Here is a 13388-nt window from a genome sequence, read left to right as displayed (position 1 = left end):
CCAGCAGAGCCAGGGTGTCTCTGTAAGCACTTTTATTTGGTAATTGCACAGAAAGCAAAGATCAGTGGGCTGAGGTTCCTGGTGCACTGTGTGTGTCTGTGAGCATTCCAGCAGCTCCCAGCCTCTCCCACCTCTGCCCAGAGGGACTGTCACCCCCCAGGGCAGGGCAGGACCCCGCCAGCCCCCCCAAGCAGCTACAGCTCTGCATTGCACTCATCCATCCATTGCACATACATTAAATAAATGCACTTAGAGGAGAAGGGTGGTGGGGTTCCCCTGGGGGTCCCCCCTCTTCTCCAGGGTTATAATTCAAGTGTTTAAATGTGGCGCTCGGCGAATATCACGTTCTGCGAGGGAAGCAATCGCCCACCCGAGGGGCTCTCACGGGCCTATTGCTAAGGGAAAGCCTGGCCTGGGGGTCCTGGGGGTCCCTGGGCTCCCACCCCGGGCCCAGCCATGGCAGGAGCGGAGCAGCTCCCGTGCCCGGAGGTGCCTGCGGCTCCTGGGACTCCTCCATCACTTCTTCCCCGGCTCTGGGGCTGTGCCCTCCTTGCTGGAGGGAGCCTCGGCTTTGGGGGGTTCCTTACTGGCTTTGGGCTCATCTTTGGGTTTTGCTTTAGCTTTGGGTTCCTCCGCCTTCTCCTTCTTGGGTTCCTCCACCTTCTTAGGCTCCTCTGCCTTCTCCTTCTTGGGCTCTTCCGCCTTCTCTTTCTTGGGCTCCTCCACCTTCTTGGGCTCCTCCACCTTCTCCTTCTTGGGTTCTTCTACTTTCTTCTTAGGCTCCTCAGCCTTTGGCTTTTCAGCCTCCTTGGTGGCTGCTTTGCTGACCTCCTGCTGAGGTTTTGCTGGAGCCTCCTCAGCTTTTCCCTCTTTGGCAGGTTTGGGGCTTGGCTTGCTCTCTTTGGCCTGTGGAGCTGGAGGCTCTGGCACAGCAGCCGCCTTCTCCTTGGGTTTCTCCTCTGCCTTGGCTGGGATGTCCTTCTTGGGAGCTTCCTCCTTCTTACCCTCCTCAGGCTTGGAGGGAGCCTTCACCTCCTTGGGCTGCTCCTCCTTGGCCGGGGCCTTTGGAGCAGGGCTTGGCTCCTTGGCTGGGGCCACCTCCTTCTGTGGAGACTTGGCCTCCTCCTTCATGGGAGATTTGGCTTTTTCTGGGGACTTCACAGCTGGGGGTTTGGCTTCTTCCTTTGAGGGGCTTGGGGGCTTCTCTGGGGACTTCACAGCTGGGGGTTTGGCCTCCTCCTTAGAGGGGCTCGGGGGCTTCTCTGGGGATTTCACAGCTGGGGGTTTGGCCTCCTCCTTAGAAGGGCTTGGGGGCTTCTCTGGGGACTTCACAGCTGGGGGTTTGGCTTCTTCCTTTGAGGGAGTTGCAGGTGGCTCTGGGGATTTCACAGCTGGGGGCTTGGCCTCCTCTTTAGAAGGGGCTGGGGGTTTCTCTGGGGACTTGACAGTCGGGGTCTTGGCCTCCTCTTTTGAGGGAGCTGTGGGTTTCTCTGGGGATTTCACTGTCGGGGTCTTGGCCTCATCCTTTGAGGGAGGTGTGGGTTTCTCTGGGGATTTCACTGTCGGGGTCTTGGCCTCCTCCTTAGGGGGCATTGGTGGCTTTTCAGGGGATTTCACAGCTGGAGTCTTGGCTTCCTCCTTTGAGGGGGTTGGGGGTTTCTCTGGGGACTTCACAGCCGGGCTCTTGGCCTCCTCCTTTGAGGGGGTTGCAGGTTTTTCTGGGGATTTCACAACTGGGGTCTTGGCCCCCTCCTTTGAGGGGGATGGGAGCTTTTCAGGAGACTTTGCTGCTGGGCTCTTGGCCTCCTCCTTTGAGGGGGACTCAGGTTTCTCTGGGGACTTGGCCTCTTCCTTTGCAGGAGACTTGGCCTTTTCTTCTCCCTCTTCTTCAGCTTTCTCCTCTTCTTCTTCTTCCTCCCCCTCTTCCTCCTTCTCTTCAGCTTTTTCCTCTTCAGCCTCTTTCTCAGCCTCCTCCTCCTCTGTGACCTCCTCGGTCACCTGGATTTCCTCTGTCTGCTCCTCCACAATCACTGTCTCCTTCTCTGATTTTTCCACCACCTTGATCTTCTCCTCACTCTTCACCTTGATGCTGGTGGTGATGCTGGGAGGCTTGGGGACCACCTCGGGGTAGGAGAGCATCCCAATGCCAGTCTCTAGCCGATACTCCTCCCCTTCCAGGAGCTTTCTGCCAGGGAGAGACCAGGGCAGGGCATTCAGTGATGGCTTCTCCTCTCCTCCTGTGACCAGGAGCTGCCAGCACTGTCCTGCAGCTCCATCTCCCTCCCTGCCCCATCCTGGATAATCTTCCTGCTCCTGTGGCCTGGGATGAGCAGATTTCCTTGCCCTTCCCTCCACACACCACTGGGTCACCCAACTGGACATTGCCCACCATGGATGGATGATTTGCTCACCAGAAGGAGCTCAGGTGTTAACAAGGGACCTTGAGTAGACCTGGCTGAGACCCCCCACCCCTTCCCCTGCCTCCCCCTGTACCTGTAGGCAGCAATTTCGATGTCCAGGGCCATTTTGACGTTGAGCAGATCCTGGTACTCGCGGAGCTGAGCTGCCATCTCCCACTTGGTGTTCCTCAGCTCATTGTCAAGCTGCTGGATGGTTTCCTGTGGGCAGACAGAAAAATAATGGGGGGGGGGACACACAGCACAGTCCCCAGGAGCAGGGGGACACAAGAGCATCCCTAAACTGTCCCCTGGTCTCCAGCACCAGGGTGTCCTCACAGAGGAGTCTGCAGCCACCTCCTCCTGCAGACACACAGGGAAGGGAACACAGCCAGGGGTGGCCCCAGGGGTGTCCAGTTGCCTTGGGGGACCTGGCAGGAGCCCTGCATGCCCTGAGCAAGGAGCTGCACTCCAGCTGAGTCCTTGGCACGCTCCCAGCACTGCCTCCAGCGTGGGAATGCTTCCAGGACTTGAGTGAGTCCAATGGCAACTGAACTCCAGCTGGAGGCTGGTGGGCACCACCCTGGGGACAGCACTTCATTCCAAGGCCACCAAGGCAGCCCTCACTTCTCAGATCTGGGGGTTAGGATGTGGCCCAAAGCCTGGACACACTTCCATGGCATTTGTGGCCACCCTCACAGACAGTTCAGTGCCAGGCAGAGCCTTGGGGCAGTTCCAGGGGTGCTGAGGGACACAACAGCCTGGACACCACCTCAGGCTCTGGGTTCCTGATCCCTGTGGGCTGGGGGAGGCCAGTTCTGACACAGCCCCGAGCATGTCCCACAACTCTTTTCCATCCCTGAAGCCAAAGTCCCCGCGCTGCCCCTCCCCAGCAGCGGGATGGTCCCTCCCCAGCCTGGGCTGCTGCCCACTGCGCCACAGCACCTGGTAGGACAGGACATCTGCATGATGGCGCTCCTCCGAGTCCTGCCTCTGCCTCTCCAGCGACTCCTGGGTCCCTTTGAGGGCTTCCAGCTCGGTGGTCTTGGCCTGGAGCTGCCGGCGGTACTCGGAGATCTCCTCCTGGGCCAAGCGCATGGCGTCCGTGTTCACCTTGGCCACCTCCGACAGCTTGTCCAGCCTCACTGCCATGGAAAAGGGAAGCTGTGGGGTGGGAGGGAAGGAGGCTGCAGCCTCCCCCCCTTGGGGAAACTCAAACCTGTCCATGCCACACATCCCTGTCCTCTGCAGAGCCACCGTGGGCTCCCTGAGTGCTCTGCCTTCCCCACCCCTCCTTCCATCTCTGCTGGGAAGTGAAGGAGGATGGGCAAGACGAGCTCGGGGCTGTTTCTGCCATGCTGGACTTCAGCCAGTGCAGAGCCTGGCTGCAGCCCCCGCTTCCCCTTCAGCTGTGCCACAGCCCCCTGCCCCACGGCACTGCCCCCCTGCCGCATCCCAGACACGCCAGCCCTGGCCCGGGGCGGGGGGGTTTTGCCGCAGCGCCCTGCGGACACCCCAGGGGACGAGGCGGGGCACAGAATGAGGGGACAGGAATGGGGAGCAGTGATCCTGCGGCTCCCGGGGCAGCCCCCGCCCCGCGGGACGAGCGCCCCGGGTCGGCGCTGCCGCTGCCCGCGGTGCTGAAGCGCCGCTGTCCGCGGTGCTGGACCCGCCCTGCGCGCCGGGGCTCAGCCCGGGGTGCCGAGCGGTTTTTGGGATGCCGACCCCACTCTCCTCACCGTACTGTCCCCCCCGCCCAAAAAAGGCCACTCTCTGTCCTCCCCTCCCGCGTCAGGGATGCGGTACCGCCCCCCCCAGCGCTGCAAGCACCCCTGGCCTCGCCCCGGCTCAGAGGGACCGGCACAATTCCCTGCAGCGTTGGAGAGATCCGGCACCCCAAAAACTTGCGGGGTGCCGGGACAGTGATGCTGGAACCCTCCTCGAAACTCACTGCGGGGCAGAGGGGAGACGGGCAGGGCAGCCGCGGGCACTGGGGCTCTGGTGGCAGGGATGGGGTCACCCTGAAGCCCTCCCAGGCTGCGGGAGGTACGGGAGGTCCCTGCACACCGCTAGGGAGGGGGGCACTGACCCTCCCCGAGCACAATGTAGGGGGGCTCGCTATCCCAACACCCTCCAGGAGCACAGTAGGGGTGGGAGGGGTCCCTGCACCTCCCGGCTGGGGGCATCTAACACGATACAGAGAGCGGGGAATCCCCGCATCCCTCGGGCCTCCCTCGCTCCCTTTGCTCCAAGCCCACCCCGGAGCGCGGCAGCCCAGGGTGTCCCGGGGGAGGTACCGGGACGCTGCCGGCGGGTTCGGCGGCCCCACCCTCGCACTCACCGCGGAACCACTCCTCGGCCTGCAGGGTGCTGCGGGCCGCCGTGCCCTCCAGCTGTGCGCGCAGGTCGCGGAGCGCGGCGGTGACTCCGGGGCGCAGGGAGGCGGGCGGCTCTGCGGGCAGCTCGGGCCGCGCCCCGCGCAGCAGCGCTCCCACCTCGGCGCGGTGCTGCCTCCGCAGCTGCTCCGCCTCCTCCCGCAGCGCCCGGGCTCGCTCCTCCAGCGGCGCCCGCGCCCGCTCCTCCTGCGCCGAGCGCTGCGCCAGCCCGCGGGCCGCCGCCTCCAGCTCCGAGCGCTGCCGAGCCTCGTCCTCCAGCCTTCCCCGCAGCGCCGCCACGTCCTCGGCCAGGCGCGCCCGCTCCAGCCGCAGCTGGCCCTTCTCGGCGCCCAGGCGCAGCACGGTGCCCCGCATGTCCCGCAGCTCCCGCGCGTACAGCTCGCCCATGGCCGAGCGCCCCGCCTGCTGCTGCCGCAGCGCCGCCGCCTCGGCCGCCAGCGCCCGGTTCTGCTGCTCCAGCGCCCGCACCCGCTCGATGTAGCCGGCGAAGCGGTCGTTCAGCACCTGCAGCAGCTCCTTCTCGTTGCGCGCCCGCGGTTCGCCGTTCAGCGAGTCCAGGCTCTCGGTGGAGGACGCGGCCGCGCTGCCGCCGCCGCCCCCTGCGCCCCGCGCCCGTCCCACCACCGGGGCCGGCCACGAGTAGAAGCCGCTGGAGGCGGCGGAGCGCGGGGCGGCGCGGCCCGGCTCCTTGCGGAACCCCCCCGGGGGGCCCAGCAGCGTCTCCAGCATCAAGCTCATGGCGAACCCCACCCTCGCTGCGGCACCGGAGCGGCCGCCCGCTTTATACAGCTCGGGGCGGCCGCTCCGCCCCGCCACCGGCAGCGGGGGTGGGCACCGGCACCGGCAGTGGCACCGCCCCGCGCCGCCGCCGCAGCCCCGCGGGTGCGGGGGGACCCCGCTGCCACGCCCAGGTGGGAGCGGGAGCCGCACCAGAAAGGAGCGGATTGTCCCCCGGCAGGAGAACGGGGACCCCGGAGCACAGCGGGATCCCGGGAGCAGCAAACAGGACCACCGGGAAGGGAGTGGAGAGATCCCGCAAGGACCCGCGGGATCAGAGAGTGGGACCCCGGGAAGGGATAAGGGAACTCCTTGAGGGAGAACACATCCCCGGGCAGGGAGCAGAACCACTGGGAATAGAGAATGGGAGCCCCGAGAAAGGAGCAGGGACACCCCAGGACAGAGTGAGGACCCCGTGGGAAGTGGAGAGCCCCTGAAGCGAGAAGGGACCATCAGAGCAGAGAGGGGGAAAAGAAGAATAGAGGGTGGGACCTTCAGAGAGGGAGGTGGGACCCCCGAGGACAGGGCGAGGACCCCGTGGAAAGGGAGTGGGGAGCCCCCTGATGTGACCGTGGACCCCCTGGGCAGAGAGAGAAACTCTGGGAATAGAGTGGGGTCCCCAGGAATAGAGAGTGAGACCCTCGGAAGGGAGCTGGGACCACCCAGTACAGAGCAGGACCCCACCCCGGTGTGAAGGAGAAAGGAGGGACCCCCGGGTGGCACAGACACCCCCTCCAAGGGTGCGGCAGCGACCCTGGGGTGGGGCCCCCACTCGGTGTCCCCCTGGGGCCAGGCACTGACTGGGGGTTCCTGCTGGCAGGGGGGTGGTGCCGGGAGGGTTCCCTGGGGGGACAGGGGACAGCTCTGCGGGACGCTGGGGAGCTCCCGGCAGGCAGGGATGGGAGGGCCAGGTCTGCCATCCCTGCTGGGGTGGGGATAGAGACAGGGATGGGGTGGGGGGATTTGACCCCCAAAACCTGCCCTTGGGACGGGGGCAGCCACGGGCCACTCAGCCAATCAGCACTCGGGTACCACCCGGCCAATCAGCACTCAGGTACCACCCAGCCAATCAGCACTCAGGTACCACCCGGCCAATCAGCACTCGGGTACCACCCGGCCAATCAGCACTCAAGTACCATAGAGCCAATCAGCACTCGGGTACCACCCAGCCAATCAGCACTCACAGACAGCCCTGCCAGTCCACCCATATGGACCAATGGCCAATCAGCAGCCCCAGACCACCCAGCCAATCAGGACAGTTGCTACCCAGCCAATCAGCACACACAGAGCTCAAGATGTGGGCAGGCACTAACAGCTCAGCCAATCAGCAGCCTGGCCTGGAGATCCCAGCCAATCAGCAACCAGATTGATAGACATTGTACCAGCCAATCAGCAGACAGGAGTACAGATCCCAGCTAATCAGCAGGCAAGTGCATAGGCATCCCCCAGCCAATCAGCAGGCAGCTCCATAGATCCCAGCCAATCAGCAGGCAGGTCCATAGATCCCAGCCAATCAGAAGGCAGGCTCACAGATCCCAGCCAATCAGCAGGCAGGTCCATGGTTCCCAGGAGCAGCCCTGGTGTCCCTGCTGTCCCCACAGCTGTCCCCTGTGTGAGCAGGGTCCCCCCCTGTCCCTTCTCCCACAGATCCACGGAAGCAGGGCCGGGAGCAGCCGGGATGCGCCGGGAGGAGCGGGAGGCTGAGCACCCTCAGCCAGTGACACATCCCTGGGAGTGCTGGGGACACGGGGACAGCAGGCACGGGCCACCCCCGAGCAGCTCTGCCTGCCCAGCTCCTGCTGCCAGCCCCCTGACCCGCTCCCGGCCACCTGCCACCAGCCTGGGGCCGTGGGGACCCGCGGGTGGGGACAGGTGGGGCCCTGAGGGTCCTTCCCACCCTGGGGACACGCGGCTGAGCAAGGGGACATGGCCTGTGGAGGGGTGACCCTGTCCCCACACCCTGTGTGACCCCCTCTCCCAAGCCCTGCCTCCAAACCCTTTCCCTGTTTCCATCCCAACCCCTGGGCTGTCCCCTGTCCCCACAACTCTCTGCTCCATCCCATGTTCCCATCCCGTGTCTCCATCCCCTGTCCCTATCCCTGTCCCCATCCATGTCCTCATCCATGTCCCCATCCTCTATCCCCATCCCTGTCCCTATACCATGCCCCTATCTCCTGTCCCCATCTCTTTCTCTATCCGTGTCCCCATCCCATGCTCCCATCTCCAATTCCCTGTTCCCATACTCTATCCCTATCCCCTGTTTTCATCCCACGTCCCTATCCCCTGTCCCCATCCCATGTCTCTATCCCTTATCCCCATTCCCTGTCCCCATGCCCTGTCCCCATTCCTACCCCCTGTTCCCATTCCTTGTCCCCGTTCCCAGTTCCCCCATTCCCTCTCCCCTATCCTTATCCCATGCCGGTTCCCCCATTCCCTCTCCCCTGTCCCATCCCCATCCCATCCCATCCCTATTTCCCCATTCCCTCTCCCCTCTCCCCTATCCCATCCGCATCCCCATCCCCAACCCTGTTCCCCCATTCCCTCTCCCATCCCCATCCCTGTCCCTCATTCCCTCTCCCCTATCCCATCCCTGTTCCCCCATTCCCTCTCCCCTATCCCATCCCTGTTCCCCCATTCCCTCTCCCCTATCCCATCCCTGTTCCCCCATTCCCTCTCCCCTATCCCATCCCTGTTCCCCCATTCCCTCTCCCCTATCCCATCCCTATCCCTGCCCCATTCCCTCTCCCGTTCTCGCGCCCGTTCCCAGCCCCGCCCCTCCCGTCGTAGCCCCGCCCTATCCCCCGCCCACCCGCGGAGGCCCCGCCCCGCCCCGGAAGCGCTCCCCGCTCCTCAGTTCCGGTGGCGGCGGCGGCGGCAGCAGGTACGGACCGGGCCGGGCCGGGATGGGCCGGGATGGGATGGACGGACCGGGCTGGGGCAGAGCCAGAGCCGGGCTCCGCAGCCGCTCCTGCCCCGGCCGCCTCCCCCGCGCTCCGCCCGTGCGCACCCGGGACGGGCCCCCCGCCGGGGCTCGGGCCGCGCCGCGTCCTTCTGGGCCCGGGCCCCTGCCGCCCCCCGCCCTGAGCCGTGCCCTCTGTGCCCCTCAGGGACCGGCGGTGTCCCCGCTCTGACCCCTGACCTGGCCTCCGCCTCGCCCCGGGCCGTGTCCCCGGGCTGGGTCCCTGTTCTGACCCCGTGTCCCGGGCCGTGTCCCCATGCTCCCCTCCTCAGTCCGAGCTGTGTCCCCATGTTCTCCTCCTCAGTCCGAGCTGTGTCCCCATGTTCCCCTCCTCAGTCCGATCTCTGTCCCCATGTTCCCCTCCTCAGTCCGATCTCTGTCCCCATGTTCCCCTTCTCAGTCCGGGCCGTGTCCCCATGTTCCCCCTTCAGTCCGGGCTGTGTCCCCATGCTCCCCTCCTCAGTCCGGTCTCTGTCCCCATGCTCCCCTCCTCAGTCCGGGCTGTGTCCCCATGCTCCCCTCCTCAGTCCGGTCTCTGTCTCCATGCTCCGCTCCTCAGTCCGGGCTGTGTCCCCATGCTCCGCTCCTCAGTCCGGGCTGTGTCCCCCTCCTTTGCCCGGCTGGGGCCCACGGGTGTCCCCGCTCCCCGCAGCCTCCCCCGGGCCGTGTCCCGTGTCCCGCCTGTCCCCGCGTGTCCCCCGGCAGCTCCGTGTGGCAGCGCTGCCCTCCCGGCTCCATCCCGCAGGGATCGCCCGGGATCCGCTCCCCTCCCCGGGCACCGTGTCCTGGCCCGACGGGCCCCGTGCTGGGGACAGGACCCCCGGGAAGGGCTGGGGGACACGGAGTGAGCCCTTCACCCCCCCGGGACATGGCACATCTGTAGGGAAAGGTCTTGGCTCTGCATGGAATAAGCTGGGAGCTGGGCATGGAGCAGACAGGGAGGCTGATATCCTGTGCTTGCTGCCTCCTTCAGGGAGATTTGGGGGGAAAAAGCCCCAAAGTGGATAAAAAGGAGCTGTGAGACAGCTCCAGGCTGAGGGGGCCGTGTTGGAGGTGTTGCTGTTGTTGCTGCAGGTGTTTTGTGGAGCTCTGACACCTGTCAGGGTCCCATCCCTGGCAGCAGTGGGGGCTCAGTGGGGTTTTGTGTCTGCTCTCTCCTGGGGTGACAGGAAATGGGATAGGCCTTGGATGAGCAGTGGGACTGATGTGCTTTGTGCTTCCCACACCCATTTGTGGGGTCAGACTGCCAGGCTGAACAGCCTTTGGCACCCCAAGGGGCTTTCCAGGGGTGTTGGGCCTTGCTTGGGAATTCCATGGCAGGTGTCCACCCTGCAGAACCTGGCTGTCCCAGGAGGAGAGCATCCCCTGTGCCATGGGAGCCTGGTGCTGTGGCCAGGACAGGGTCCTTGGTGTCCCTGAGGATGCTCAGCTGCAGTTTGGGGGGTCCATCCCAGTTCAAGGTGATGAAAGTCCCCCCAGCTCTCAGAGCACGGGGCTCTGGGCTCTGTGGCAGTGGGAATCCTGGCAGTGTGTGCTGCAGGGGACACCTCAGCATTGTCCTTTTTGCTTTTTCCTTGAGTTTATTCCCCAGTTATTGGTTGATGGGATGTATTGCTTGCAGTTCATTTGCTGCTGCCACTGCTTTGGATCTGCCAAAGAGTTTTTGGGTTTGCTTTGAGCACCTTGCTGATGATGGCACAGTGAGTTGGGCTCCTACCCCTGAGTTATCCAAGTTACCCCTTGTTTAGTGGGGATGGAGCCTTTTGGAATGCCCATGGGTTGGTCAGTGACAAGTTGGAGAGAGAATGGGGATGGTGCTGGTGGGATCCAGCAGAATCACAGCCCTGAGCTGCTGCAGGGCCAAGCTGGAGCAAAAACTGGCTCCAGTTAGGCCAGACAGGGGAAAATTATCCTGCTGGGAAGGTGTGTGGGGCTGCTGGGAGGGTTTGTGGTGGTCTGGCAGAGGTGGGATGGGAGCTGTGGGATGTGGGATGAGCCCAGGGATGGGAGCTGGGGGATGAGCCCAGGGATGGGAGCTGGGGGATGTGGGATGAGCCCAGGGATGGGAGCTGTGGGATGTGGGATGAGCCCAGGGATGGGAGCTGTGGGATGAGCCCAGGGATGGGAGCTGTGGGATGAGCTGTGGGATGGGAGCTGTGGGATGAGCCCAGGGATGGGAGCTGTGGGATGAGCCCAGGGATGGGAGCTGTGGGATGAGCCCAGGGATGGGAGCTGTGGGATGAGCCCAGGGATGGGAGCTGTGGGATGAGCTGTGGGATGGGAGCTGTGGGATGAGCACAGGGATGGGAGCTGTGGGATGAGCACAGGGATGGGAGCTGGGGGATGTGGGATGAGCACAGGGATGGGAGCTGTGAGATGTGGGATGAGCACAGGGATGGGAGCTGTGGAATGAGCACAGGGATGGAAGCTGTGGGATGAGCTGTGGGATGGGAGCTGTGGGATGTGGGATGAGCCCAGGGATGGGAGCTGGGGGATGAGCACAGGGATGGGAGCTGGGGGATGAGCTGTGGGATGGGAGCTGGGGGATGAGCACTGGGATGGGAGCTGTGGGATGTGGGATGAGCACTGGGATGGGAGCTGTGGGATGAGCACAGGGATGGGAGCTGTGGGATGGGAGCTGTGGGATGAGCACAGGGATGGGAGCTCTGGGATGTGGGATGAGGACAGGGATGGGAGCTGTGGGATGAGGACAGGGATGGGAGCTGTGGGATGAGCACTGGGATGGGAGCTGGGGGATGTGGGATGAGCCCAGGGATGGGAGCTGGGAGCTGTGGGATGAGCTGTGGGATGAGCTGTGGGATGAGCCCAGGGATGGGAGCTGTGCCCGTGGCTGTAGGATGGGAAGCGCTGCTGTGAGTAAGGAGGGAAAGAGCCGGGGTCAGCACGAGGCTCTGGAGCTGTTGGGTTGGGTGTCCTCCGCCCCTGGCTCTCTCCTTGCACCCTGGGGTGTTTCTCTCCCTTGGCTGGTGCCTGTGGCAGCTCCTGGGGTTTGTCCATGGGGCAGGGATATGCTCAGAGCTGTGTTGGTGTGGTAAAAAAAATAAAAATTTTATTTTTATTTTTCATTCATGAACGGGATGGGACTCTTGGGTGCATTTCTTGAGTTTTATTTGTTGTATTGCCTTTATTACATGGTTGAGACAATGGGAAGATGGTAAAGTTTATGTACAGCTGGTAGCAGCTAAAGGTTTCTTTGTTACAGAATACTTTAAAAGCTTTTAGCCAATAGCATATTGCTGAAGTTTATAGATAATTGTTCTAGCTAATTACTAAAAGCACATGTATACTTGTTTCACACAATGTTTGTCTTTTTTCTATGGATAATACACAGTCCATTATTAGTAAGTTCAAACCTTCTACTGTCTTGCTAAGCAAATTTATTTTCTTGTAGTCTTAAGGTCTGTCTTAGCCAAGCTTAAGACTTAAGCTATTGTTTCATGTCCTTGCTGTACTATTATAACTTTTCTACTTTCAGACTTTCTAACTACAACTTGGCTCGAAGTTTTTCGTTCTTTCTGTTTCTGGGCCTGCTTTTAGAGCTTTCTGGAAACCTTCTTACCTTTACTAATTCCCACAGGGAGCCATCACCACCTCACCCCTGCCTGGCCTCTGCAGTGCCCTGCAGCAGGGAGCAGTTATGTGATTCCCCACGGCTCCAGTTACCCATTAATTTTTTAGTTTTCCTTAATTTCCCTAATTATGCCACCTTGGCCCTCAGGTGCTGCATTTCCAGCTGAGGTGTTTGCCTGTGGGAGTTGCCTTTCCCCACTAACCTCCAGCTGCCCCTCTGGTTTCCAGGGGAGCCCTTTCCTAGGAGCTTGTCCTTGGAATTCCCTTCCCTTCCCTTCCCTTCCCTTCCCTTCCCTTCCCTTCCCTTCCCTTCCCTTCCCTTCCCTTCCCTTCCCTTCCCTTCCCTTCCCTTCCCTTCCCTTCCCTTCCCTTCCCTTCCCTTCCCTTCCCTTCCCTTCCCTTCCCTTCCCTTCCCTTCCCTTCCCTTCCCTTCCCTTCCCTTCCCTTCCCTTCCCTTCCCCTGGGTTTAGGAGGACCTGGGGGGGTTTGCTGGGCTGGGATAAGCAGGGATTTGGGATGTCTTGGGCACAGGTTTAGGGCTGCATCCCAGCCCTGGCAGTGGCTCTGTGCTGGTGGAAGCTGAAAGTGAGCCCAGAGGAGGCACCAGAGATGCTCCAAGGGCTGGAGCCAGGCTGGGAGAGCTGGGGGTGCTCACCTGGAGAGGAGAAGGCTCCAGGGACACCTCAGAGCCCCTGGCAGGGCCTAAAGGGGCTCCAGGAGAGCTGGAGAGGGACTGGGGACAAGGGATGGAGGGACAGGACACAGGGAATGGCTCCCACTGCAGAGGGCAGGGCTGGATGGGATATTGGGAATTAGGAATTGTTCCCTGGCAGGGTAGGGAAGGCCTGGGATGGAATTCCCAGAGGAGCTGGGGCTGCCCCTGGATCCCTGGAAGTGTTCCAGGACAGGGCTTGGAGCCTTGTCCCCTCTGGGACAGTGGGAGGTGTCCGTGCCATGGCAGGGGTGGGATCAGATGATCCTTAAGGTCCCTTCCCACCCAAACCATTCCATGGTGAAAGTCTCTGGTCAGCAGCATCTCAGCCTTCAAGAATGGAGGAATTTTCCTAAAACAGGGTGGTGAAAGTAGCAGAAGAAATGAGTTTTCCTGCACTCTCCATAAGAGGAAGTGAGCAGCACCAGCAATGGCTCATTTGGCATTGGTGGCATTCCCAGGACCCCCCTGGCAGCAGCCACCTCAGTGGGAAACCCAGTGATGTGTTTGCTGTTGTATTTTGGGTTTAGGAGCCTCCTGTTTTCCCAAGGTAGCTG

General features: G+C 62.5%; 2 protein-coding genes across 5 annotated transcripts in view; one reads left to right on the top strand and one right to left on the bottom strand.

Annotated features, from left to right (window-relative positions):
* Positions 1-15: 15 nt before the first annotated feature.
* On the bottom strand, positions 16-5570 carry NEFH (neurofilament heavy chain). Its single transcript, XM_054645679.2, has 4 exons — positions 4738-5570; positions 3342-3541; positions 2494-2618; positions 16-2185 (listed from the first exon to the last, which is right to left on the bottom strand). Exons 1-4 carry the CDS (start codon positions 5528-5530, stop codon positions 517-519), a joined length of 2787 nt encoding a protein of 928 aa, XP_054501654.2. The 5' UTR covers positions 5531-5570; the 3' UTR covers positions 16-516.
* Positions 5571-8369: 2799 nt separating this feature from the next.
* Positions 8370-13388, top strand: part of AP1B1 (adaptor related protein complex 1 subunit beta 1) — a 28836-nt gene continuing 23817 nt past the window's right edge. For all 4 annotated transcript variants that reach the window (XM_054645756.2, XM_054645755.2, XM_077187807.1 and 1 more), the window contains exon 1: positions 8370-8450. The gene's annotated coding sequence lies outside the window, so the exon portion shown is untranslated. The remainder of the gene's footprint in view (positions 8451-13388) is intronic.

This window comes from Agelaius phoeniceus, chromosome 18 (assembly GCF_051311805.1).
Source record: "Agelaius phoeniceus isolate bAgePho1 chromosome 18, bAgePho1.hap1, whole genome shotgun sequence".
Classification (NCBI taxonomy): domain Eukaryota; kingdom Metazoa; phylum Chordata; class Aves; order Passeriformes; family Icteridae; genus Agelaius; species Agelaius phoeniceus.
Note: the sequence above shows the minus strand (reverse complement) of the source record. Positions and strands in the feature narration are given on the sequence as shown.